The sequence below is a fragment of the Corvus kubaryi genome, unplaced genomic scaffold (genome assembly GCF_017639235.1).
Source record: "Corvus kubaryi isolate FWS band 111438036 unplaced genomic scaffold, C.kubaryi_AGA036_p1.0 134, whole genome shotgun sequence".
Lineage (NCBI taxonomy): Eukaryota > Metazoa > Chordata > Aves > Passeriformes > Corvidae > Corvus > Corvus kubaryi.
Window position 1 is genome coordinate 5,466,388 of NW_024580668.1, and position 27,718 is coordinate 5,494,105.

The 27,718-nt window shown below is 45.2% G+C and overlaps 2 protein-coding genes across 2 annotated transcripts in view; one reads left to right on the forward strand and one right to left on the reverse strand.

Moving 5' to 3' along the window:
• Positions 1-21,711, forward strand: part of COL9A3 (collagen type IX alpha 3 chain) — a 33,189-nt gene extending 11,478 nt beyond the window's left edge. The window contains exons 8-32 of the mRNA XM_042046400.1: positions 165-218; positions 369-422; positions 1,139-1,180; positions 2,666-2,722; positions 4,007-4,060; positions 4,540-4,593; positions 4,719-4,772; positions 5,519-5,572; positions 6,438-6,491; positions 6,900-6,953; positions 7,240-7,293; positions 7,888-7,941; positions 8,651-8,695; positions 9,547-9,600; positions 9,952-10,005; positions 12,153-12,206; positions 13,113-13,184; positions 16,162-16,197; positions 17,542-17,586; positions 17,814-17,846; positions 18,224-18,370; positions 18,730-18,784; positions 19,471-19,653; positions 19,907-19,984; positions 20,700-21,711. Of these exons, the coding sequence (XP_041902334.1) occupies positions 165-218; positions 369-422; positions 1,139-1,180; positions 2,666-2,722; positions 4,007-4,060; positions 4,540-4,593; positions 4,719-4,772; positions 5,519-5,572; positions 6,438-6,491; positions 6,900-6,953; positions 7,240-7,293; positions 7,888-7,941; positions 8,651-8,695; positions 9,547-9,600; positions 9,952-10,005; positions 12,153-12,206; positions 13,113-13,184; positions 16,162-16,197; positions 17,542-17,586; positions 17,814-17,846; positions 18,224-18,370; positions 18,730-18,784; positions 19,471-19,653; positions 19,907-19,984; positions 20,700-20,875 (1,671 nt within the window). The 3' untranslated portion in view covers positions 20,876-21,711. The remainder of the gene's footprint in view (positions 1-164; positions 219-368; positions 423-1,138; positions 1,181-2,665; positions 2,723-4,006; positions 4,061-4,539; positions 4,594-4,718; positions 4,773-5,518; positions 5,573-6,437; positions 6,492-6,899; positions 6,954-7,239; positions 7,294-7,887; positions 7,942-8,650; positions 8,696-9,546; positions 9,601-9,951; positions 10,006-12,152; positions 12,207-13,112; positions 13,185-16,161; positions 16,198-17,541; positions 17,587-17,813; positions 17,847-18,223; positions 18,371-18,729; positions 18,785-19,470; positions 19,654-19,906; positions 19,985-20,699) is intronic.
• TCFL5 (transcription factor like 5) lies at positions 20,529-27,387 on the reverse strand. The gene is made up of 6 exons (XM_042046413.1): positions 26,471-27,387; positions 25,588-25,774; positions 24,850-25,009; positions 23,889-24,129; positions 23,332-23,473; positions 20,529-22,811 (listed from the first exon to the last, which is right to left on the reverse strand). Exons 1-6 carry the CDS (start codon positions 27,199-27,201, stop codon positions 22,698-22,700), a joined length of 1,575 nt encoding a protein of 524 aa, XP_041902347.1. The 5' UTR covers positions 27,202-27,387; the 3' UTR covers positions 20,529-22,697.
• Positions 27,388-27,718: the final 331 nt, after the last annotated feature.

Below are 27,718 nucleotides of genomic sequence, written 5' to 3' on the forward strand. Positions count from 1 at the left end.
GGCAGTGTATTCCAGGGGGATGTGGAGTAAAAACAGGATGTGCGTTGGGAAGCTGGTGGTCTGGTGCAGGATGGAGCTCCTCGGGGGGATTGGGCAAATGGGGGCAGCCAGCAGCCTGGGCTTTGGGGTGTCATGATGTAAAAGCTCTTCTCTCTGCTCAACAGGGACCCCCAGGACCCAGTGGGCGCCCAGGTGGACATGGATTTCGGGGTCCTTCTGTGAGTTTCTCCTACCATTTAATCCCCATTTACTGAATGTGCCACAACCACAGAAGAATGAGTTTCATTTTTGTCTCTTGCCTCACTCTGAGGAGATATTTCCCTTTGCATTTACATTGAAAGGGAATTCTTATTTTTCTCTCTTTTTAGGGACCTTTTGGTCTGCCAGGATTCCCAGGGCCTCCTGGACCACCTGGGCCTCCCGTAAGTTGAGACTTGCAAACAAATGGGAGAAAATTCCTGGGGGGAGTCTGGAATTTTCTTCTTGCTGCACTTTTTATTTGCTGCCACTACCATGAGCATTCAGCAGGGCATAAACACCGTGCCCTGAGAAGAGCAGGGACTTTTCCCTGGCTGCACCTGGATGTGTTGATGATCTCCTGTTTGTTATTTGTGCTCTCTGTGAGGAGGGACCCAATGACACCGCACCTTTCTGGCACGCAGAGCATGGGGTGGGCTGCTTGTTCTCTCAGGGAAAGTTTTTGTGCTTGCATGGATCATGATCTGTTCTTGTAGGACCAGCAAGTGGGGCTTGCAATCAAGTCCCTGCTTTGGGTTTGCTGTGCCCTCTCTGGAGTGTTGAACAGTGGGATTGGGACGTCTTTCCCAAGGAGTTTTCCCCAGGCCAGGAGGAAGCCAGGCACAGCTGCTCTCCCCTACTTGCTGCTTTCATCACCTAAGGCCCAAGACTCTTCCCCAGCCCAGCTGTTCCTCTCCAGGGGATGGTTACACCCTTGATGTGTCTGGTTTTGAGGACTGGTGCAGCTCATAACACTCCAGGGGCAGCACTTTAGACTCTGGGGCTGAGTATGTGCCTTGTGCTGATCCAGCTGAGCTGGCTCTGTAAAAGTCATCCTAGAAACTGTGTTTCTTCCTCATGTTTGTCCTGTATTTAAAAGCCACCATTCCCTGAATTGCAGGGTCTTCCAGGTGCCCTTCCCGATGGCGGCGGGGACCTTCAGGTAGGTTTTTCTTTATGTAGCATGAAAATGAGCTTTGGTTTAATCCCTGATGTGACTTTTGCTTGGCACAGCTGGGGGAGTGTCAGACCATTTAACATGCGCTGTTTAGACCTGCAGATGTGGGTTTAAACCACCTTACCAGGATGCAGAAGAGTGGGGGGTGTTTCCTGGGCTGAAAGATTTTTTGAGGAGGTAGGTGTGCACTGGCACAGGGTGCCCAGAGAAGCTGTGGTTGCCCCATCCCTGGAAGTGTCCAAGGCCAGGTTGGATGGGGCTTGGAGCAACCTGGTGTCCCTGCCCATGGCTGGGTGTGGAACATGACAAGATTTAAGTTCCCTTCCAACCCAAACCATCCTGTGATTCCAGTGCTGGTGTTGTCCTTGATTTTTTTCTTCCCAAAATGCACATTTTGCATACATTCTTCAGGTGCTAAACAACTTCAGCTTTTGGTAAAAGACAACAGCTTTTCATGCTTCCAACCCTGCCTTGTGACAGGAAAGGCTGTGAGTGTAGCACTGTTTATTTCCAGGGATGGTGGCACCGGGTTCCTGTGGACATCTGCTTTGTTTAGGCTTCCTTCCTTAGGAGAAAGCCTTGATCCCTTTCTTTCAGGGGAACGAAAGGAGTGCTAAGTCCATGAACGATGGAAGTGACATTTGCAGATTTCACAGCTGTTGTTGTGACAGCTTCTTTGGTTTTCTAATTGACATGCCCCAAAAAAAGCTCCAAGTCAGTTTAGACTGCCTTATGGCACATCACATGGGAGTTAATAGGAAATTAGGTTATTTCTGCACGTTTAATTTAAGTTACCCTGTGGAATAGACTAGAAAATTAAATTTTTGCTACAGAGGTGCTGCCTGAAGTTGTATTAAAAGAAAAAAAAAAACCCCCAAACAAATTAAGAGCTATTTGTAAAGATTCAAGAGTATGGCCTTTTCCTCATTAAATTGCCATGCATATTCTGATTTGTTCCCAGTGAAGCTGAAGTTCCCACCAGGGGCTCTGCCAGCCCTAGACATCTGCAGATATCAGTTTATAGGTATTGGTTTTTTTGTTGGTGCCCTTCAATTAACTCTGATGCCTGTCCTTGCTGCACTTAAGGAGCTGGCTAAAGGAAATCAATAGGGATCAATTACTGCAGAGGATTAAATATGGTCCTAATGATTTACAAAGAAACTGATCCAGCTGCACTGGGAAACTTGGGTTCTTGGGCATTTTGGACTGTGGACACTGTCAGCCTTCAGAAAATCTCACAATCCATGTTCAAAGTGGAGCAGGCCATTCATAAATCATTATTTTGTGGGATACCAGGACCTCCAGGACCCCTTTCCATAGGGAAATGTTGGTCAATCCATGATGCCACGATTCCATTAGATTTAGTGGATTTAGAGCCAAAATCCACATGACTTTTCACCTAATGGATGCAAGCAGCCTCCCTGGGTGTGATGTGTGCCTGTTAAACCAAAGTGTTTCTGTTCCCTGCAGTGCCCAGCTCTGTGCCCACCAGGCCCCCCAGGCCCCCCAGGAATGCCAGGCTTCAAGGTAAGGAAACATCACCTGCAATACAAGGATCTGTCCCCCAAAATAAACACCACTAGGAACCCCTGGGATTAAATTGTATCCACGGTCCATGTCTCCTGTAGGCTCACACCTCCCAAACCAGCCATGCATTTGCATTTATTCCAAATGAGATTTAACCCTTGGCATAGATTAACCCCCCCTGCAAGCCCAGTGGGGCAGAGCTGGTGGACAGGAACAAACAGGGGCAGCAGTTCAGGGCTGCCTCAAGAACCAGGTGCTGCCTTTCCAGGCCTGCGAGCTGGAAAAACCTCACAACTTCTTAAACTGCAAACTTACATAATTAATATAATGTAATTTAGTTGCTGTTTTTATAGCCAGTGTAGCACCAGGTAGGTTTATGTTTAGTTGTTGGGCTCTGGTATATAAATTCAAGGTTTCCACCCTCAGGAGTTAAAAGTCTCCTCCTCTGTCCCCTCTCTGGTTCACATGAAGTCTGTGCAGTTGTGGATTCAGCAGCGAGACAAAGTAAAAAGTGACTCAAGGTCTTTTAGCAGGATTTAGAAGTTGGCAGTGAGTGGGAGAGCTCCTAGGGAATGCTCTCAATTCCTCCTGAACTGACCTTTCTCAGGTCTGCTTGGTCTGTGCGCTGAGTCATAAATATCATTACAAATACAAGATGTTTAGGACATAACTGCTCAAAATTCATAGCTCATGAAAAGGAAAACCCTGTGAAACTCTCCAATTATGATGCAAATGATGCACAGGACCTTTGTTGTGGTGAGGAATAACATCTGCCATGGCTGAAATCGGGCTGGGTCTCTCCCACGTAATAGGAAGAGAGCCAAGACACAAATTGAATCAGAGCTTATATAAAAGCTTTCAGTGGGACATGGATTTCTTTGCAAGCTTGATGATGCAGACATTAAAGGTGACCTAAAAAGGGAGGTAAAAGATGCAGAGTGGGGTTTTCAGAAGTGACTCATCCCCATTATCAGGGGTGATGGGAACTGAGTTCTGGTCCCTGATCTGTATTTGAGAACTGCATCCAGATCATGAGCTTAGTCCAGTGCAAGTCACTCTGGAAAACCAAATCTGGGCATTTCCTGAAACGACATCAATTCTGACACTGGTACCTGGATAGCCTCCCCCAGGAGGGATCTGCATTCACCTGGGTACAGCACACCTACAGATTGTTTTTCTTGTAAGTCATTTGGGATGTGGGGGTTTAGGTTTCCCAACTGTCTCATAAAATTTAATTTTTAAAGCAAGACTCAGGATGTGATTAATCAGAACTCTTATTTCTAGGGACACACTGGTCACAAAGGGGAGCCTGGTGAAGTAGGAAAACAAGGAGAGAAGGTAAACTTCAGTTTAAAGGGGGAGGATTTTTCTCTTTAAAAACATCTTGAAAAAGAAATAAGTGATTTATTTTAAGGAGCCAGGGAGGAATGAGGCTGTTGGCTGAACAAGGAGCAGTTACTTTGGCTGAAGTCCACTGGGTTCCACTGCTCTCCCTGTAGGACCCTGTGCTGACTCTCCAAGAAAATTCATCTTCCCAGGGATCATCATGTTAAGATCAATTGGAGTTAACAGCTATCCTTTCCCATGCAGGGATGTCAGCTCAGGAAAAGCCTTGCATTAATCACTTGGATAAATTCCTGACTGATCAGAACATTCTTGCATGTAGAAGAAATTGTCTATAACGTAGAAGCAAATTCTGCAGAGAAATCTGGAAGGGAGAGAGGGAGCTCAAGAAGAAATAAGATGGGGAGTCTCTGGCTGTGTGTTTGCAGGCTCCTGATGTCTCTCCTCTTGTCTGATTGATTTTTCTCTCCCAGGGTAACCCTGGCCCTTCCGGCCCTCCAGGAATTCCGGGCGGTGTCGGCCTGCAGGTATCCCCTCCTCTTCTCTTCCCACCATTCCCATGGCCCTTTCACTGTGGAGCTCAATGGAGCCATCAGTCACCTTGGTTACACAAACAGAGATTGAGTTTGAACTGATTTGTTTTCTTAATTAGGGCCCAAGAGGACTAAGAGGCCTCCCTGGTCCAATGGGTCCAGCTGGCGACAGAGTAAGAAAAAACTTCTGGGTTTTTTTCCCCCTCCACCACCAGTTTGTCTTGTGAGAGGTGCCAGTGACACCTGTCCTTACTGAATTCCACTGGGAAACTTGTAAAGGCGTAAAAAGTGGGGTGTTCCCTGCAGCACCTCCATCAGAACAACCTTCCAAAGTCAGGACAATCCACACACCTGAGGGACTGGCAGGGTCAGGCCCAGCCAGACTGAATCATTCCACCCAAAGTGCAAGACCGACAGTGTTATAGAATCTTGCAAAAAAAAAAAAAGAGAAACATTTCATGAACATTTCACTTTCTCTTCTGTCTCTTTACAAGAAAAAGCCAAAGAATCACTCATGGACAGAGGTTTTCAGGACACAAAAAGGCTCCTCAGTGAGAACAGGGTCAATCTCCAGCTCATTGAGGCTTTGGACTCTTGTCACCATCCCTTGACCAGCAGCCCAGAGGCTGAATGGTTTTGACTTGGATGAAGTCATGCATTTATTTAGGAATAAGAGTGTTACCAAGATAGCAAGGCCATGAATGGTATCAGTGTATCAGAGGTACAAAGGTGGGGAGATCCAGAGTAAAAACCCGTTGTTCAGAGTGGGATTTTTTGCAAGTCTGTCCTGAAAACCAGCCGGAAATATGGGGTGGCTTTCCAGGGCTTTTGTGTTTTCTCAGGTTGTGGTACAAGGTGGGGATTCTGTTACTTCATCCTCTGCCAAGCCCAGCATTACAATGATGTCTGTTCTCTGCAGGGTGATATTGGATTCAGAGGCCCACCTGGAATCCCAGGACCTCCAGGGAAAGCTGTATGTATCCCACTCTCTCTCTGGCCCTGCCTTCCACAGCCACAGCCTGATTTATTCCTCCTTCCTGAGCTCTGCTGCCCGTGAGCAGGAGGCTGTGCTGACCACCTCCATCAGATTATTCCCTTTTCCCTCCACTTAGAGCAGTGTTATTTCACCTGGCCCAGACTTCAGGATGTCTCTCCCTTTGCCATGCCCCACACCAGAATAAGTTCACCACGTTTCCATTGCTCTCTGTGCTTCACTGCCCTTCCCTGAACACCAGCAGCTTGGGCAAGCACTGGAGAAGGGAATATCCATTACTTTTGCAGGAAGAAGCAGCCCTATCATAAGCTTACATCCCTTGAGTCTGGTCTGCTCCCAGGTGCCCACAGCTCTCAAAGGTTTCTGCTCCAAGCAGGAATAGCTGTGTATTGAAGATGCAATCTCCATCCTTCTGCAGAGCTCCCTTCTGCAGCACCACCCTCTGGGGACCCCTCTCTCATCTTGCAATTATAGAAGAAATTCATCCAAACAAAAATAAAATTAGGTGCTTTCTCACCAAACCTTTCATTACATCCAGCAGGATCTAGACAGTAAATATTAAAGCTTTTCTCCCACTCTGTTTTTGCTTAAAGAAATTGCTTCATTATATGAAGGGGAAGATGGTCTCTGCCCTGAGGGATTGTTGGCAAAGTTCCTGCTGCAAAAAGTGTGTTAGGAATTGGAATGTAACTGAGAAAGTACAGCCGAGCTCTTGGGGGACTGTGTGCTCACACCTCTGCTGACACCAGCAAACAGCACAAAAACCTCCTCTTTTCACCTCAAAGCATCAATCTCTGTCACTGTCTGATGGAGATGCTTAATGGCTTTTCCTCCTCTGTCACAGGGAGACCAAGGGAGCAAAGGACCTCAGGGATTCCGGGGGCCCAAAGGCGACACTGTAAGTGCAGTCAAACATCCTTCTGCTCCAGTCTGGGAGGTGACATTCCAAAGACTCTGTTCCTTGGTTTGCTTGAAAGGGATGGAAGTATCATCTCAAAAGTGAGATGTTTAACTCTTACTAAAGATGCCTGAGCAATAAGGTGTCCAAATGCTGCTACAGCCTGGAGCACAGGGAGCAGATCTTACATCCCCTTCCCTTGAAATGATCAAGAATTTCAAATGATCAGGTGTTGTATCCAGCATTGGGCCGGTTTCCTGGTGTGCCCAAAACAACCTCCATATCTATGTGGATAGAGAGGAGCCAGCTGAAATGGAATGAAGTGTCCCTACAGAATTTGAGTATTGTCTTTGTTGACTGTTCATAAGGTTTACACAGGTTTACACAGGATTTATTGTTGTTTTCTAGGGTAAACCTGGACCAAAAGGAAACCCAGGGGCTCGTGGACTCATAGGAGAACCTGTAAGTCAGTTAAGTAGGATGCAGATCTTGCTGTTGTCTTGCTTGCAGATGAGGAGATAAAACACAACAGGAGAAGAGCTGCTTCGTGCCATCTTTGCTGTCAAATTTCTGCTCTGTGGGTCTCTGTAATCCCAGCTGGACTAAGCCCCAGTTGTACTGCTGTTAATGGAAAATCTCCTAGTGCAACTGCAGCTGGACTCATTGCCAAAAGCTTCTTTGATGTGAATGTATTTTGCAAACCACAGAGCCTCCTCCTGACCTAAACATGTGCTGTCCATGTTTGCAGGGAATGCCTGGCAAGGACGGGCGGGATGGAGCTCCTGGACTCGATGGTGAGAAGGTTTGTAAAGTCCTACTTAAACACTGCAGGGAAGGTTCCTGAGACTGTGCTGGGAGTGCTGCAAAGCTCCTGATGCTCATCAAGAAGCTTGGCTGGAAAGGCTTTTGCTCCTAAAAAGTTTTCTAATATATTGTCACTAGTGAAGGAGAATGAAATTTTCCTATTAGCTAATCCCAAGGGAATTCCCTAAAGAAGGAAAATGCACATGTGATGTGTGCAGGGACATTCAGCTGTGTCCCCGGATTTAGTGGTTCCTTCTGACTGACTTGAGGCCTTCCGAAATGCCTTTTCAGAGCTGTTCACAGGGTTGATTTTAATCGCCTGGAGACAAAGTGCTGTCAGGTACTGTTGCCTGGTTCTTGAACAGTGATCCTGCAGGAATATTGAGCATGTGCTGCCAGGGAAGGCTGGGAGCTGCAGGAAGTAGGGAGCTCCTGTCCAGTGGGTGCTCACTCCTCTAGACACAGCAGCTCTTGGTCCTGTGCATAAGGGGAGGGAGAAAAGTACAAATGCCTGTTTGGGAATGTGTCCCCTACGTGTGCCAGGCCATTTCCCAGTGCTGGAGGATCCTTCCTAACCTCTCCCTATCCACAGGGTGATGCGGCTCCCATGGGTGCTCCTGGAGAGAAGGGGCCAAATGGACTTCCTGTGAGTATGGAGTAGGACCTGCCACCTCTGGGGGTTCCAGCAGCTCGGTGTGCCTGCAGAGATCCTTCCTGGGCACAGGGGAGGGTCATTCTGGGGGTTGTTTCGCAAGGGGCTCTAGTTAAGCCAAGAAGAAATGCACTTTTCCCACCATGCCAGACAGAACTGGAGAACACCTGGAGCAGCACCACACAGTATTTCCCTGGCTGTTGGCCTCTCTGACTCTTTAAAATCTAAACTTGAGAGGGATTTTCTCTTTCACATCCCACTGACGTACATCCCTTAAGCAGGGAGGTAAGATCTGGGATATAATACCCTGAGCTCTGTCCCTGCCTTACTCCAGTGCTTATTGGCAAAATGTTTCATCTCTCCGGTCTTCCAGCTGTTTAAAAGAGATAAAGTATTCCTTTCTTCCTGTATTACAGAATATTTTGAACACCCCTGGAGAGAGGTTTCTGCTGTGCAAAATGTGGCTGCTGCTGGTCTATTTGTATATTCCTGCTCTTTGCTCTCATGCCCAGGATTAGTGTTCATGGAGCTGCAAGGGCAGCAAGAGAGACATTGAAGTCATAATTTTCGCAGTGAAAGCTGCAGAAGTCTAAACCCTCCATTGCTTCAAGCAAAGGTCACTCCTTGTGTGTCAAATCAGACCAGAATAACAAATTTAATCACTTCACTTCTTCTGACATTGCTTTAATATAATTTTTTTCAGGGACTGCCTGGAAGAGCGGGTATTAAAGGTTCAAAGGGTGAACCAGTAAGTGAATCTCTCTAACGATGGGGTCTGGTGGGGAAACTGGTCACAGCAAGACTTTTTAGCCTTGGGAAATGAGGAGGACTTACCCCAAAGTGATGGTTTCTGTATTTCTGCTGGGCCTGAGGAGCTGGAATTAGGTAAAATAACTGGGCTGGAAGCTGGTTCAGGAAAGACACAGCAGATACACAGGAGAGTCATCAGTGGTTTAGTAAACCTCATCCTTTTGCCAAAGTCACAGGAGGAGGCTTCATCTTTGGGAATCAAAAGCTGAGCACCTGCAAGCAGGAGCAGGATTATCTCATCTTGCCTTCTGCAGATTTTCCCTCAGCTCAGGAAAAAAACTTTCATGGAGCTTTAGATTGACACTCACCTGTGAGATAAAAGAAAACCTCAGGCAGACCAAAGCAGTCCAGCACAAAGCTGTTCTGAGAGGTTTTTTTTTCCCTGTCCATCTCCTTTATGAATTCTTCCCTCTGCACCTGCATCATTATTGCTGCTAATCCTCAGGGAGGAGAGCACACACTGCAGGAAGGTGGTGCAGGAATCTGCTCCTGACATGAAGGTGATGCAGGAGTGAATGGGATGGGGCGTCCTGGCATCCCTGTCTCATGTGGGACATGGGGACACGGCCCTGGGGCTGGCAGCCCTCCCTGGTCACTGGTTCCAGGACAGGGCGTGCAGCTCACCTGTTCTCTGGTGCTGAGAGTTTTGCCTTAAAACTGTGAAAGTTTAAAGCTGTTTTTATTTCCTGATCCAGGTTATAGCTCCCTCCTCCTTTTGTTGCTTCAGGTAGGACAGAAATGACTCCCTGAAGTGATGCCCTAACTGAGTGTTTGCTTTGTGCCCTGCAGGGCAGCCCTGGAGAGATGGGAGAGGCAGGTCCCTCTGGAGAGCCAGGCATCCCTGTAAGTGTCCCACATTTACACTTGGGCTCTGCTGGGTGAGTTTTGAACCAAACTGGGGAGCTGGAGCTCACGTGCTGCTTCCTTGCACAAATAAAGCTTCCAGTGATGCAGCCCCTGCAATCCCATGGGATTCCAGGCTTTCCACACTGGTGTGGAGCTCCCCAGGGAGCACTGAGCTGGCTGGGCAGGGTGCTGGGCACAGGTACTGGGCAAAACCCACCAGCTGTGGGCTGGCAGATGGGCAGGAGTTTGGGACTGAGCAGCCTGGGATCCAGGAATGTGTCCCAGCGGGATGGGAAGGGTGGATTTGTGGCTCCTAAATATCACAGCTGACTTTGGTGTCCCTGCCAGGGCGATGTTGGCATTCCTGGTGAGAGAGGTCTGCCAGGACCCAGAGGAGCAACTGTAAGTACAGAGCTGCCTGTAAACCAGAGAGGTGCCAAAATAGGGTTTGTGTGGGGGTGTCACTCTCTGGCTACACTAAAAGGCCACTTTCTCTCTCACTGTTGTCTCTGGGGAGCTTTGGCAGCAGAGAAATTCCTCCCCCAAGCTGGGTCAGATCCTGTTCTCACTGACAGCTCCATGCAAATGCCAAGTGATCCCTCCCATTTTGCTTGGCAGAGCAAACTGCAGCTGTCCAGGAGGTTTGTGGAACTGCCACAGTCTGGCAGGAGGGACTGGACAGTCATTAAATAGGAATAAGAAGGTTCTGCCTGTGCTGAAGTGAGGCATAGTGAAGCAGAGCTCCTGGGAAGCCGTTGCAATGGACTTTGCCACCAGCACATGACACCTGAAATCCTCCCCAGTCCTGTATCCCTTTCCTTGGAGCAGTGGAGAGTGATTCCCTGCAAAACCTGAAGCCATGCTTACAACAAAACTGGGAATAACTGCATGGCTCCGTGCTGTGTCCCTGCTCCATAGCAGAGATGATAACAAATAGTTATCATCTAATAACTGTATAGATAACAAATATAGAGATGATAACAAATAATATAAGGAGGGTAAAACTCTAATTCTGATCCCACTACTAAAAATTCTTGGGTACCTTTTTCATCTTGTCACTCCCCAGCCAGTGCTGCTGTTGGGGTAGGATCTGATCTTCTAGTGGTTTTGTTGGTTTTTTTTTCCTTTCCTTTTCTTTTTTTTTTTTTTCCCCCATCTTAATCTCATTTTGAAATCCAGGAGCCTACAGCAAGTCTAATATGATTTCTGGTATGTGCCACTTGGAAGAAATTGAACTGCATGATTTATTGTTTGTGAGCAGCTGCTGCTTAAACTCCCAAGGAGAGGGAAATCAGCTTTAGAAATAAACTGTATTAATAATGTTTGCTTTTATGTCTGCAATTTCTCATCAAAGTAGCTGGCCTCACAAAAGGTACCACATTACTGCAGCCAAAAAGCAAAAGCAGCTGAGCTAATTGTGTTGGTGCAGAGTTTTGACAGGGGTGCAGTAGCAGCTGAACCCGTGGTTATGTCTAACCTGGGTTTCTCATTTCTGATTTGTTTTATTAGAATCATAATTTATTAGTTAAGACTGGGCTGTTCCAATAGAAGTGCAGGATTTTTCCAGTGTTAAGGCTGTTTGGCTCAAAACAATTTGGGGTTTTTTTAGCTCTGAGTATCAAGGGTTTCTCAGAGCCTCTCAGGTCCCTCCAGCTCCCACCACCAGCTCAGCAGAGCCATTTTTGGTGCAATTTAACTCAACTTTCTTAGAGCTCTGTATTTTTAATTCTCAAAGTTCCTTACTGAATTACAAGCAGAAAACAAAAGTGGAAGCAGTAATCATGAAAATTCCCGAGCAGTTGTTCAGCTTTTTGAGGATGCTGCTGCTTCATTTCAGTGGCCAGTTTGAGGCCTATTTGTGTCCCTGAATGCTCCACCCAGGAGGGATGGCAGTGAAAGGAGCCAAAGCTGCAGCCCTGCCTCGTGACAGAAGCTTGCTGAAGGCATCTATTTCAAGAAGACAGTTTACAAAATAGGATTTAAATGCCTAAATTACTTAGGGTTTTTTCTTTTTTTCACCCAAGATCTTTATTGGATATGTGATTTTTCTCAGGAGAAAGCAATAGGGACTCCTAATGGTAATGCTCATGTTCTGTCTGGTGAGCTCTTAAAAGCCTCTGCTCTGACAGCATAAACTGCTGCCTTTTTCTACATTGCTGGAACCAAGGATGTCCAAGCAAATGGATGCAATTGCCATTTTTCATTTCCAAGGGCCTGCAGCACATGTTTTGCAATAGTTTCCTGCAATCAATTAAAAGCATAATGTTGGGATAGCAGATCCCTCTAATGGATGTTGTCTATGCTCTATCACGCTGCCAATCTTTGCTGTCCCTGATCTTTTCTACTCATGAGCATGGTATGTTCTTAAGCACTGATTATACAAATGAGCCTTTTTGTTAATAACAATGCTGTTAGCAAAGCTCAGCAAACACCAGACACAACTTTGCAGCACAGAACTGCACATTCCCTCTCTCTGCCAGTTCAGTTACACAAGTGACTTACCTGACCCTAAATTTTCTCCTTACCAAAGCTGATCTTTCTCTTTCCAGGGACCACTCGGCCTCCAAGGCCCCATAGGAGCCCGTGGTGTCCGAGGTTTCCAGGTCAGTGCTGAGAGGGGTGATTATGGGCATTGTGTTTTGGCAGATCAGTGTTCTCTGCACACCTCTGGCCAGACAGTTGGGTGATGGCAATGAGGGAAAGGAAGAAATGTCTTTCCATTTGCCAGAACCAATGCAACACCTTCATTACCACAGGATGGTAGAAAGAGCACAAAGCCAGATAAGCTGCCTGCAGGTGCAATTTATATTTAGTGTTTGTTTGCAAAGGGCAGGATTGAGTTTTGAGCCTGTTCTCTGCACAGGGTGCCCAGAGAAGCTGTGGCTGCCCCATCCCTGGAAGTGTCCAAGGCCAGGTTGGATGGGGCCCTGATCACCCTGGTCAGGCGGAAGGTGTCCCAGCCCATGGCAGGGGGTGGAACAAGATGATGTTTAAGTTCCCTTCCAACCCAAATTGTTTTATGATTCTTTGAGTTTCGTAGGGACACCTCAATTTCTCCTTGATCTGGACCACTCTCAGCCTGTATTTCTTCAGTGAACTCCTCCTCCCTTTTGCTGCACTGGGGACTCCAGTATTTCTCCCTCCCTTCTCCAAGGGAATGGGACCTCCACTCCCCACTGACACTGGCTGAGGGGAGCATCACTTGGTGGGATCACAGATGTTGAAGGTTTATTAATTTTAAGAGGTTTATTAATGAAAGACCCAGGCCAAAGGTTGGAGCACCTTGGCATGTGCCTGACCTTGGCTGTGGGCCAGGACAGAAGCTGGAATGAGCTGTACCAACCAACACAAGTGCTCCCCAGGTCCTGGAGGGGAAGGGAGAGAGATCATCCAAGACAAATAACCTTTCTGAACACATTATGGAGGCTGGTGAACTCTCAGGGTGTTGAAGGGTGCAGGGTTTCCTGGCACTGTAAGCTGTAGCTTGGTTTTTGTTGTTTCCCCAACAGGGGCCCAAAGGTGCCAGTGGTGAGCCTGGCCTTCCTGGCCCGACTGGGATCCGTGGAGAGACAGGTGACAGGGTAAGGACAAGACATCTGTGACTAATTCCTGTTTGGGATGGGAATTTAGAGGATAACAGGAGCCCAAAACCTGGTGTAGCTGATGTGTGTGTGTTGGGTGTCCTGCACACCCTGAGGCTGCCCAAGTCTGACCCTAGGGTGGGGAGCAGGACTTGTGCATCCTGTCCCCTCTGTTCCTGGTTTCTGTTTCACTTCAGAAACTCCCACTATTTTCAGACAGGGTGGATTGTTTAAAAGAAACTTCCAGGCCCTATCCTAGCCAGAATAGAGGGTGTTTGGGATTTTTCCCTGCTCTTACACTGATTCCACCAAAGCCTGACTCCCCAGGAGCACAGGAGGGCTGATTCATTAATTTTTATTACTCAGATGCTTGATTAGACTCTCTGTTTTTTTTTTTTAACTACAGTTTTATCAGTGACTTTTCTCTCTGAACAGCAGCACACCTGGCCATCCCACCTCACAATAAATGTGACTTTTTATTTAAATTAGTTCATTCTCATTGAAAAGAAGCCAGCAGGGCAAATGGAACAGCATTTGCTGGGGGCTTGCAGGAGAACAGGAGCCGTGTGTTCACCAGCTCCCTCCTCCCCAGATTTAAGGTGAAAGTTTTTTAAAAAAAGCTTTAAGTTGCTGTCTGTGTAAGGAACGGCAGCAGCACCACGGGGGTTCCACAATGGCCCTTCTGTGCTGGCTCCAGGCAGGTTTAAAAAAGCCTCTTGGAGTGACTGTGAGCTGGAAGTGTGAAACAGGAGGGTTATTGTGGAGCTGTGGGGCTCTGACTCCATTCAGGCCTTTGCTGTGGTGAAAAATGTGCATTCAGAGGGGAAGAGGCCCCTGCATGAAGCACCCAGGGAGCTGCTCCAAGCAGAAGGAGGGAAAACGTTACGCTTGAAGCAATAAAAAATAATCTAGGTTTTATTTCTGGCTCTGAAGTTCAGTGTAGTTACTCTAAGATGTGATTGTTGATTGTTCAGAATGAGAGGGAATGGCCTCAAGCTGCACCAGGGGAGGGTCAGATTAGATATTAGGATTTTTTTTTCACAGAAAGGGTTGTTAAAGCATTGGAACAGGCTGCCCATGGAAGTGGTGGAGTCACCATCCCTGGAAGTGTTCAAACAACGCGTGGATGTGACATTTGGGGACGTGGTTTAGTGGTGACCGTGGTGGTGCTGGGTTTGACCCTAAACCCTCAGATTGTGTTTTTATAGCCTAAACGAACAGCCTGTGCTGCTGGGGGTGGTGGCAGCTGCTGGGGACACACAAAGAGCCCCGAGATCTGCCCTGGGCTTGCTTTACTGCTGGTCGTGGCGTGGATAAAGAGCAGAACTGCACACACAGGATCGATGCAATTACCCTGTCCCAGCTGCAGCCAAGTCATCAAACTCTCTCGAAATCAATTGAGGCTTTTCTGTGAAAAAAGAAAAATCCCCCATGCCTGAGCTAACAGGTACTGACAGGCTTTTTCACAGTCCTTGGACTGACTGTGGCCAGGAACATAAACCAGCATTTCATTAAATGTGTTTGCTGGCATGAAAAATACGAGTGGTTTAGTGCATTTGAATGAAATATATAAAATAGCATTGAAATAAAATACATCAACCGTCTTGCTGGAGTGGGATATGGGGAGGGGAAGGATTGGACTGTTGTTGCTGACTGAGGTAGCAATAGACAAATATTTTTCCTAAGGATTTTTATTATGATCAAGTTCCTGAGGATTCTGGATGCCAGCAGCCACCTGGGGTATTTAGGGCTCCCTACTGAAGCACTAAATACTTGGCCAAAAATACGAGTTTTGTTTAACTGATCAGATGAAACACGTGTCAAGGCATGGGGCTGGCAGTCCTAAACTCCTTGTTCCTGCTGCTAGGAATTACCACTGCAGTGAATTATAGTTTTGAATGGAAATCCTCTGGGCTAAGCTTGTCTTTGAGGGAATGTTCCTTGCAGAACTTGGTCTTTGGTGACTGAACTGTGTTTTATTGCCATAAACTTCCATGGAGCCTTGAGACTGTGAAGTCAGAGGTATAAACTTAGATGAAAATGTTCAGAAAGGAATATATTGCTTTTGCCATCAGCAAACATAAAATGAGTGTTATAAGCAGTTTTAGCCACTCTTGCATTTCTACATTCCATTGTCTGTTTTTCTGAGTTATTTTTCATTAATAGAAATCCCCCTTCTTTTTAACTTAGTGCTTGACTTGAGCAAAATAACATGTCCTTGTTCCATGTGTTTGTCCTCCTCAAGGATTCTGTTCTGCTGAGCCATCTCTAGATCTAGTTAATAAAAAAAAGATCAGTTTGCAGATGCCAGATTGATGAGAGTGCTGTAGAAATCCTGCTTGAAGGGTAAAATGGTTGAATTTCTCATGTAGATTTTGCAGTAGAGAAAAAAATCAGGGGCTCTCCCGAACTCCTTGTTGGCTCTGCTCTGTGGAACAGAAAAGTCACAAATAGGGCTCATGTCCTCTCTGTGAATGTAAGGTAGATAAAGATGGAATGATTTTTCAAATTGCCTGGATTATTCCTGGGGTGATAATCAGTTCATCATCTCAATCTATTTTATTCCTATGGCCATGTTGTTCCATCAATCTTTAAATCAGGAGCACCTCATTCTAAGTCCTAGAAAACTGACAGTCTAATAAAGCCTTGAAAAAGCATCTTGGCTTTTTGCCCTTGTGGTATGAAAATATTCTTGTTGGTTTTATACCATGAATAAATCCAAGCTCCTCCTCACATCTCAGGCTGAGAAATTGTCCCACAACACAAACCAGGGACTGTGGAGAGTGTCACAGAGCTAGCAGGGGTGCTTAAATCCCTTCATATTTCTAGGAAGTGTGAATGAGATTTGTACCCTCTTACTTGGCAGCTGGGAGACTGATTCCTGACCCCTTGCTGAGTGAGTGTCTGACCTCACCAGGAATTCACCGGAAAGTTACAGTTTGAGCTCATTTGCCTTCTTTCTCTGACTTATTTTCAGGGTCCTCTTGGTGTTCCTGGTCCCAAGGGGAACCAGGTAAGTGGTAACTTTCATGCTGTTGTCAGCAGAGGCATTTAAACCAAACCTCAGGCACAGCCTTTGACAGCACAAATGGCTTTTTCTCCCTCAAATGAAAATATTCTGCAGCAGAAACCAAAATCCTCTTTGGTCCAACATTCCCTGCGTTGGCACAGGTGTTGTCTGTTCTAATGGAGACTTGTGAAAATGCTGTGATACAAACACCAGGCCCTCGCTGTCAGTTTTGTGGCCACAAGGATCTGTGCAGGAGCTCCTCACATCAAATTCCTCACCCAAGTTAAGTTTAGAAGTGCAGCTTTTCCTCACCTTCATGTGCCTGATGAAGGATATTTCACCCTAACCTCGAAGCTTGGCACACTAATGGACTAGTTTAATCTTGTCCTTTTTGCTGCTCGACTTCCATGGTTGGTTTAATCTCAGCAATGAGCTTTTGGGCCAGTTTTCATCAAATATATGGCTTTTATTAACGCATGACTGTGTTCTTGCAGAAAATGAGGCTTTCCTAGCAAGCCTTCCTGGTTTGGTTTATCAGTATCAGCATGGTCTCTGTTTTGTTGCTAAGGGGAAAGACCAACCTGATCTCTGCTTGTCTTGGAATAACTTCCTCTGGAAAGCCATGGAGTCACCGTAACAATGTTCATTATGTGCTGTAATTACAGTGTGATGAGCCAGCTCTGCCTTGGGCGGGACAGCGATTGCAGAGATTTGTGTCACCCCAGCCATGCTCAGATTGCTCAGGCAGCTGCTGGCTGGAGGTGATCAGCAGTGATGCTCCCTGGCCTGGCTGGTACAATGGATGTCACCAGAGCTTCAGCCACTCTTGCATTCCTGTCCCCAAGAGTGGAAAGGGATGTTCCTCACCAAGTGATGGATCACTGCAGTTTGAGGGTGGGATGAAGCTGTTGTTCCTGGGACCCTGCTCAGGAAGCCAAGAGAGCAGGGACACTCAACATTGGGCTGCACACCCACATTTTCTGTGAGACACAGAGCAGGGGGACCTGAAATTTAGATTCTGTGCTTGAGGAATGCCAGTGCCAGCCTGTGGATGTCTTTCATGGCCAACCCATCAGGGGTCTCATCTGTGTGAATTCAGCCTTTCAGCAAGGTCCCAGTTTGTTGCAAAGGGCACCCAGTTCTTGTGCCAGCTGCCTTGTGCCACCCGTGCCCTCATCAGCAGGGGAACAGCTTCTGTGGAATTCAGCTTTGGGAAGAGAGAATTTCCTCCTGCTGGAGCAGCTGTGGCTGCTGAGAGCCCCCAACTCCCTCAGGCTATCCAGGCCTCAGGGTGATCCTTGCTGTCAGCAATAGGTGGTGCAGTGTTAACTCTGGTCTCTCTCTCAGGGCATTGCTGGAGCAGACGGCCTTCCAGGTGACAAAGGAGAGCTGGTAGGTGTCCTTGAATTCAGTAGAGTTGACTTCTCAAATAACAGATGGGTCCAGAAAACCATGGATCACTATGGTCAGTCAGAATTAATCACCCAAAATCTCCAACCCTGCTGTGAAAAGAGGGCAACCCAAGCCTTGCACATGTCACAGCAGCTTGGGAGATTGGGTTTCAGATGTGCATTTTCTGAATGAATCACTCGTTCTTATCTCCCTTTCCTTTCTTACAGGGTCCCTTTGGTCCCCCTGGCCAAAAAGGAGAGGTAAGTGTCAGACACTGGGGGCTCATGCCCCAAAGGATTTAGGAGTAAACATGACTATTGCATCTTTATATGATAAACTCTGCTCGGGTATCATTCTCTAGAAGCAGCCTTTCTTCACAATCATGCTATAAAATCTATGAGCAAAATGGGGGTTTGTGGCATTGAAAATATTGAAATATGTTTGATAATTCTGCTGCAACAAAGACTCCTCTTATCATGACCTATATATGCAAAAATACTCTTAGGATGTAAGAAATGTATATGATCACCCAGATCTGTTCAGGAAACCTGAATAAAGTCTTTAACCCCCAGGAGAAAAGAATGGACCATGTCTTCCATTTTAAGTGGTTTTGGGTTTTTTTTATTCTTCACTGCAGCCAGGAAAAAGAGGAGAACTTGGTCCAAAAGGTGTCCAAGGACCTAATGGGACAGCTGGAGCACCAGGGATCCCAGGACATCCAGGACCCATGGGTCACCAAGGGGAGAGGGGTGTTCCTGGCATCACGGGAAAACCTGGACCTCCTGTAAGTGTCTGCTGCTTCTGTGGCACAGCCAGGGAGCCTGTGAAGTGAATAAATGGATCGTGGGCTTTGGGTACTATCCAAAAAATAATCCTTGGATTTCAACAGGCAAAAATAAGGCAAAATAAACCCCAGATTAAATATCTGGCCTAACATTAAAATTAATCTCTGCCATTTGTACAGCAGAGTTCTGAGGGGAAGCTGTCACCTTTTGAAGAGGGGAAAGAACCTTCTGCTCTTCATGCAGGACCCTGTGCTGCTTCCCGAGCTCCTGGAAATGTGTTTTGTGTCCCGAAGCTCCTGCCAGGGCTGGTTACTGATAAGGATGTTTGTATAAAGACAAATTCTTCTGTTAATTGCAGGGCAAAGAGGCCAGTGAACAACACATCAGAGAACTCTGTGGGGAAATGATAAACGGTGAGTATTACTGAGAGAAAACGGACTTTAATTACCAGATGGGTAGATCCTGAGCATAAGACGGCTTCTGAGATTTGTTAATTTTCTGTCTTGATAAGAAAAACATACATTGACCTTTAACATAAGGAAATTATTCAGGTCACCTTGTTGGGGATGTCTTTCAGTGTTCTAAAATTAGTATTTTTAAATGATTCATCATGGCAATGGTCAAACTGCACTGAAAGCAGCTTTGATGCAAGTGTTGTGTTTGACCTCCTGCCCTAACCTGTGTAATTCTGAACTTCACCTCTCTTCAGTGCACCTCATTTCCTCGGAGCAAGGCCCCAATGAGTGTCCTTCTTTCTTCAAAGTGACTGTTTTGCTTTTGGAGGTTATATTCCCCATTTGAGATGAGGTCAAACTCTGAAAGTTTGCTTCAGAAAGCTTGTTTTAATTATTTAAGTGTCATTTGTTAGAATACTTGACAGCCTTTAAAGTGGTTTTAGAAACAGGAATAATCAATGGCTTAAACCCCTGCAGATTTATGATTAAATCTCCCTCTGTAAAAATGGAAAAAAACCCCAGAAGCTACAGGTGAGCTGAAAGGACAGATTCAATGTTTCCTGCTGCCAGGAGCAGTGGCAGGAAGTTCTGCCCGAGCAAAGAGTGCAAATGTTGGAGATTCAGGTTCTAATTGTGTTTTTCAGAGCAAATTGCACAGTTGGCTGCTAACCTGAGGAAGCCCTTGGCTCCTGGAATGACGGGACGGCCTGGCCCAGCTGGGCCCCCAGGTCCTCCTGGAACCACGGGAGGTGTTGGGCATCCTGGTCCTCGTGGGCCCCCTGGATACAGAGGGCCAACAGGAGAGCTCGGTGATCCTGGACCCAGAGGCAAGTTAAGACTGAAACAATTTGCTTCTCTTCTTTGCCCACTGAAATAAATTCTGAACTTGTCCTGAATTCAGCACTGGGGAGAAGAGATCAGGCCTTGGTGGAGTTCTAGTGGGAGTTTAGGGGTGCCACGTAAGCAAAGATCCTCGCAGTGTCCAGAGAGGATTGGTAGCTTCTCTTGTTCTCTCCCTTCCTGTCCTTGGCTCCAGCTGCAGAGCACAGCTCACTGTGGAAATTGTGTTTGTGATTAAAGGTGACACTGGTGAAAAAGGAGATAAAGGACCTGTTGGCCAAGGTATCGATGGGCCTGATGGTGATCAAGGACTTCAGGGTAAGTGTGGGGAAATAATTTAATGCTCCATCATTGAAGTAAAGGCTGTGAGGAGGGACAGCTCTGCATGTTGGTGGCAGTAGATTATCAGCACTAATTTAAAGGTGTGTGACAACTCTGAGGCTCTCCATATTGAGGGAAAGGATAGTGCCTGCTTCCTGATGATTCCTTTATTAAAAGATTCAAGATTAATTTATGCAAATTAATTAATATCTATTAGAAACTTGGAAGAATATTCTTTATTTTGCTCACCTGTTAAAGCAGCTTTTCTAATTGGGATTACACCTGTACAATGACTAAACTGCAGGCACCAAAAGCAGGCTCCGCATGGACAGAATTTCATAAAGCCAGAATATTTATAACCATATTATCTTAAATTCTTCCACAAAGTTTATATCATAAAATTTTATAATATTTATACCCCATTGTCTCAGAATCTTCCATAAAATAATTGCATTAATCCATGTCAATAAACTGCTAATCCATGACACACAGCCAAAACATCCCTTGACCAAATTAGGGATAAAAAATCCAAAGCACATACTCCAGATTCAGGGTAAATTTATTAAAAACACCTTGTACTCAACAGGCCATAACAAGTGTGATGTACAGACACTCAAAGTATATTAAGATCTCTAAAAGCAACACATATATACAGATATTAAAAAAGAAGAGATGGAAATATTTCATTTAATCTTTCCCCTCTCTTCTTTAGGACCACCTGGTGTGCCTGGAATTACTAAAAACGGCCGGGATGGTGCTCAGGGTGAACCCGGGCTGCCAGGGGATCCTGGGACTCCTGGGACTATTGGGGCTCAGGGAACTCCAGGAATATGTGACACGTCGGCTTGCATGGGAGCTGTTGCAGCATCAACTTCCAAAAAATCATAAACCAACAGTACAAGAAGTGAAGAAGTGACTGAATATTTAAATAAACAGTGCATTGTAAGAAAACAGAATCCTTCTAGTGCTAAAAGGACAGATGCTCCTTCTATTCTATTAAGTGGAGACTTTGACACAGTTCTATGAAAAAGAAAGCATCAGATGAAAACTTTAATTAAAAGATGCTTTATGACTATCTTTTCCTCCCCCCAATTATTTTCCAGAATTTTTACTGCTAAACAACCTCACCTTTCCTTCTTCCCTTTGCTCAAGAGACCTGCAGGAGGAAGCATTGCTCCTTTTTACCATCACCCCCCCGTGTACTAAAGATCACGACTTTTTGCTAAGAAAGTTTGAGCCTTTTCCATTGAATTCCTTGGTGCTGCTCCCACTGACTTCAGTCCTGCAGGTTTGTGCACTCAGACACGTTGTTAAGGCACTCAGGCACCGAGCTGCCTCTTCCATCAGTGGAAATCAGGCATTTCAATATCCTGTATTTTAATCTTCTGGCCTAAGCAATGACCATTGCTTAAATCTGGGCTGCAAGTTAGAAACTTTCAGATTGCACCTCAAATATTTGCCAAGACTAGTAAACAATAATCCTCTTGCAAGAAAATTCTGCAAAAGGAGTAATGTAAATATTTTAATTTCCAGGGAAGAATTTTTGTATATTTCCATATGATAACAAAGGAAATGAAGTAACAGCATTTTCATGACCTCTACTTCAGCTATTTGCACAGTAATTGTGATGGAACCCCACCTAAGAAAGGATGCTCTTTTAAAGTCCAGCCAAAACCACCTGTATGAACTGTTGTAAAAATAAAAGGAGATTTTTTTTAACCTTTTCTTTGTGATGGTGTAAGTGTCATTATACAAATCAAATTAACTTGGCTAAACTCCATTTTCCACAACTGGTTTTACTAGGAGTGTTTGGACATAAATTGCTGCAAAATTGTTCTTACCCGTGATTTAAACCAGTATTAATTTTGGTAGAACTTTTCATACTTTAAAACTTGCTAGCATCATCTATTTAAAAAAATTAAAAACCACTCTCAGCTCACACACAGTTCTATTTCTGTCCTATATGCCAAAGCCTATGAATGAAGCATCATATTTCTCTTTAAATATAAAAATAGTTTGTGCATTTAAATATCTACTGTTTAAAATACACCACTTTTGGTCTAAAGTAACAACACAAGAACCTGTTGGACAGTTGTGTGGCAAACATTAAAAATAGTACTGAATTTTTAAATGCCAACACCATTGCACTACTCTTTGCAGCTAATTATATTAAATATGTATGCAAATGCAAAATTCATAATATGCACAGTTTAGAAACTATGCACTTGTCCAAATAACCAATACAATATTTACATTTTAAATGGAAAAATGGCCATTATAATATGGTAACTTTAGTTTCTTTTTACACTGGAAGAATGAGCTTGCATCAGTCCATTAAAATAACAGGCAGATAGATGTTCTTCAACTCTTCCAATCTGTACTGCATCATCTTTGAAAAATAAAGTAAATGCAAACAATTAAATAAGACCCCAAAGCAGAATGACAAGTGAATTTTGTATAACTAAAGGGTAAAAATACTTAGTCATGACATTTTCTTGTAGCTTCTGGTCCCAAAGCCGCTTGAACAGGGCACTGATTTCCATTGCTGGTAGTTAACTTCCATTTCCATTTGCAATAAAGAATATTTTCTTTAAATCTCTGTTTATATATATTTACAAGTTACACTTTCAAATTCCTAGTTAGCATGTAAATGGAAAGAATAAAACACAGTTTGGACTATAGTCACACAATTCAAGGTGAGCAGGTCAGGCTATTTGGTCTCCATAGCCGTGCGGTTTTCCGGTGCTGGACACATTACACATGAGTCTGGTCTTCCAATTTTTAGTCTCCTGCCTGTTTTACCACAGAACACAGTCTCAAATTCCTAAAAAAATCGAAATACAAAAAATAAATGTTATATTTAATGTAGATATTTACTTGAGATGCTTTTCTCATTAGTGCCTTCAGTAGGAAGGAAGAGGGGCTATACCAGCAGGTTTTCCAATACACACACTCTCCTAAAAATTCTTGGCAGAGCCAGATTTACTCTGGAGTCTGGAGCTGCAAGCACTGCTGAGGAGGAGGGGAGGAATGATTGAAGATGACCTTAATTCTATATTGTAGTCCAAATAGGATCATGCTCAGGAATTGGGTAACTAAAAAAAATTCATTTTGAAATCCGATTTGAAAACACTGACTGAGGACGGCCTGTCATTTCTCACTAGTGAACTCAACCAGCTAAAAGAAATAAAAAATAAAAATTTAAAGGAAGGTTCAAGGATATGATGGGTCCTTCACAAACAGCATCAAGCAGAAGCTTTGCATCTCAGTTATAAGCTATATTATGACAGCTTTAAAACATTTCCCCTTTTTATCAGGACCAAAAATGAAATGAGATTTTAAACCTGCTTCAGGGAGTCGCCGTGCCTTTCCTGAATGTACTTGAGGAATGCAGTTGTCCACTGCAAAGTTGTTGCCTTGTCAGTGTCAATCGTGCAGAAGGGAACGAGGAGATTGAGCTCATCACAACAAACGCGGATCCTGCGCCTGCAGGCAAACACCCAAGGTTATCAACCATGGGCCAGAGGGAAGGGAAACATACAGAAAACAGGAACACTACTCACATGTGCTACCAGCTGTGGACTTTGGGGACTTTTTGCTTGCTACAAGCTTTGTGTATTAGTTTTGTTACACACAAGTCACCTTATCTTTACAGAATGGGTGAAATGTTTTGAAATCTTTTGTTTGTTTACAAAGTAAAAACACAAAGACAAGACAACCACAACAAAACATAGATATTTTTTTCCTCTAACAAACACAAAACCCTCACCTCTTGTACTGCTTTTTCTTGGAGCTAACACAAAATATGTCAAGTTTACATTTACTCTGGATAATCAGAGTATTGCAGCACCAGTATTTCAGGCTTCAAAATGTGCTTCATGGCCCCTACTCCCAGAATTACCTCCTGTCTCTCTCCAGGCGGTTGTGCCTTTCCCTTCTCTGGGCACTTCCATCCTGGGAACCACTTTGTACCTGCACACTGGAGCTGGACTGTGCTGACTGCCAGGGGCCCTGGGCAGCTGCAGTGCTCTGGTTGCTGTCCCGGGCATTCCGAATTTCACCGAGAGGTTTGCGATCCATGTTTGGATCCAACAGATTTATTCGGCTGCAACTTCTGTTTATGGCTTGCTTGCATAAGGTGTCTTGTTGGAAAAATAAAGACGAAAAGAATGACCTATTTATTACTCTCCCACTAACCTGAAAATAGTGATCATGGAAAGCTTTTTTGGAGCTTCATTTATGTGGAATAATCTTAGAAGCTTTACTGCCAGCCCACATTGATTCCTACAGCAAGACATGTCCTGCAGAAGGTCTAGGGCACTGCTTGCTATTCCAAAATCCACACAGCTTCTATTTTCTCAGAGAGCCCACTGAGATCATGCCTGCCCTTGGTGAGCACTTGAGGCAGCCCTTAAAATGTTCTTCAGTTTGATATTGACTGCATCTGCTCAATCAGCTTGGGGGTCAAAGAATGTACCCCTCTGCCATGGGGTTTGGTAGTGTTTGGTCAAAGGCTGGACTCAATGATCTTGGAGGTCTTTCCAACCTTAATGATTCTGTGATTCTAAAGAAAGCAGTCACTGACCCAAGACCCAGTTTTTCAAAGGTACTATGTAACCTCAAGCCTGCTCATTTCAAGACAGAAGTGCTAAACAATTTTGAAAGTATAGCTAAACTCATGGGTGTTGAACTTTTTTTGCAAAATCTAGCCCCATGTTGCCTATAGAGCATCACTGCCATAAAAACTTCACCTCCCACACTCACTAAAATCATATTAACTCCAGAAAAGACACAAATCCAGAAAAAAAATTAACATTTGACGACCAAGAGAAAACTAAGTGAGAAGAAGAAAAATGGTTTACCTCCAACTTTAATCCAAACTTCCTCTGGCAAAGCTTTATTTATAGCACCTACTGTCTGTTTTGTGGATTCAACTTCCTGATAGAGAAAAGGGAATGTCTTGGGTATCCCAAGGTCTTGATGTTTGGCAGCTTCCAAAATAGTGCAAGATGTTCCACAGGTCTGTGAAAACAAAAAGGAAATACTTACAGGACTATATACATTAAAACAAAAGAGACTATTTTGATATCTTTCTGTTAGCTTCTTAAATTGCTTTCTTAAATTACTTCTTCAGGCAGAATAAATCCCAAATACACACAACCATGAGGTTTTGACAGAGTGATAAATTTTGGGGATACCTCTGACATTTCTCAGTGCCATGCTATCACTTTTGCTTCAGAGGTTACTGCAAGTTGTGGAGGGGGAAATATCTTTATCATCAAAATGAATTAGAAAGAAAGGAACCATAGAAAATGGTACGGTGCCTCCTTCTTGTCTTGCACAGATGAAATTGATGATAAACTGATAAACCCTAGAAAAAAAGAAATCTAATGGCCTACTGCTCACTACTGGGACACAGGTAATTACAAACGCCACAGAAGTGACTTGATTGTCTTAAAGATTAATAAATAAATTGCATTACAGATCATTCTGATCATCCCTATTCAAAACCCAGCCACACCCTACCACAAACCTCCAGAATTCTACTACACCTAGTAAGGTAATACTATCAGCATTGGAACTTGGCAGAGGAGAGTTACCTGTGCTTGGGAAGGATTAGCACCTCCAGCAGCAGAACATGCATTCATGGTAAAGAACGGGTAAGTAAATGGTAAGGAATGTGTGGCAGGTACAGCCTTATTTTTCCCTAGTGCAGCACACCTGTTCCCTTGCTGGTGAAGAGGAACACCCACCACTTCTGAGGGCTGGCGGATCAATGTCACTAAACTTTAAACAAAAACAAACAAACACAAAACATACCAGGCTGACTGCTTGAGAATGAGTGCAGAAAAAAAAGTACAGCTACAAATATTCTAGAAACTATCACCAAGAAACCACTTCCATTTACTGTAAACAGAAATCACTGTTATTGCCATATTGCCCACTTCAGGGACCAAATAAAAGAAAAGAAATATCAGCCAAGGAGGTATTTTATTCTGTGCAGTAACAAGGTGCTTCATGCCTCAATAAAACATTTTGTCAGCACATTAAGATAGGTACAGGGTTAGACTGTAAAACAATATTTTTGCTCAAAGTTTTCCCCATAGTCAGGCCTCCACATTATAACCCGAATAAATTGTTATTATTACTATTATTATCAAAAATCTACTTTGCTTTTAGCAAACTGCATATTATAACTAGGAAATGTTCTCTCGCCTTTATTTACAGTACATGCTATCAAGAATAAAGTTGTAAAGTAATTAATTTTGGAACTCCATGCTGTACCATTTATGTAATAAACAGAGGGGCCTAAGCTGAGCTCAGTGGAGTCGAAGCCACGTTTTATGGCACAGTTTAACAAAGCCCAACCCATCCTTCTCATGTATTAAAACAACCACTATTCTTAGGTTTCACTTAGCAAATCACTTTTGAGCTACATGATACATAGTTTAACAACAGAAACTAGAAGTAATTGCAACACACTTGTTAAGAGTTACTCCAGATTCTTGGGGTTCTTGACATCTGGGGTTTTCTGTCGAGCTGCTGTTGAATCTGTCTTCCAACCGAGCTCTTACTGCAGGTTTAGATCTAACCTCTGGTGCCAGTGCCGAATTTTCAACAAATATGTTTTCCTTATTCTCCCCCAAGAAATTTTCACCCTGTTTAGCTTTTACTACACTGCATCCCGAGACTTCTACAGAGCTACTGTTGGGCGCTTTCTCTCTTTGGTTCGCAGGGAGGCTGGACTCGCTAAGTAACATCATCCTGAGCTCCTGCAAGTCAGCATAGCCCAGGTGTGGGTTAGAACTCGGCCAGTAGCTGTCACAAGGCAACCCTGACTGACAGGTAACTGGGCAGACCGACTGGTTCCCAGAGCTGTTGGATGAGCCCCCGTCCTGACTGGTGCTGGGGGAGGGCTGCTGCAGAGGGGCGTCTGCAGAGGGGCCAGGCGAGGAGAAAGCGCTGAGCCTGGCTTCCACTTCACCTTCACTACTCTGCGCCTCCGTGTGTGAGCAAAGTATGTGCTGCAGCTGGGTGTACTCAATGTCCATCATCTCCACCAGGCTGGCCTCGGGGGTGGCAAAGCCAAGGTTTTGCTCACCAAAGGAACTGTCACTTGAGCCTCCAGGTCCGACAGCAACGGGAGCGGGGTCAGGAACACTAGCTGGGCTCTGAGGAATGGTCTGAGGCTCCTCGGGGGCTGATCCTGACATGGCTACAGCAAACCTAATCAGTTACCAATGTCCCTTTCAACAGAAAACCGTAAAACCTTCAACAATTGGCAGTACTATCCATTAAAAAAACCAAAAGGCAGAAAAAATTGCACTTAACACTGATTGGCGAGGTAACAGAGTGGGGACCAAGCTGCCGCTGGCGGGGTACCTGGCACCCTGACCATGTCTCCCCCCCCCCCAGGTGAGACCCTCCCTCCCCCTCCAGCACAGCTGCTCACGACAAACGGCCTTCACCTGTCCCCGCCCCGGCCTCGGCGGGGAGGCTGCGGGCACTCTGCGGCCTGACACCCCCCGAGACAGCGCCCGGACGGCGGCGGGGCAGCCCGAGCGGGCGGGAGCGGGGCCCCCGTGGCCGTGGGGAGCTGGGGCGGGCAGGCCCGGGCGGGGCGGGGGCAGCAGGGGACGCGCGGCCCCTCAGCCCGGCCCCTCAGCCCGGCCGAGCGCTGCCGAGCGCGCCGCGCACTGCTGCCAACGGCCGCGCGTAACCGCCCCCCGC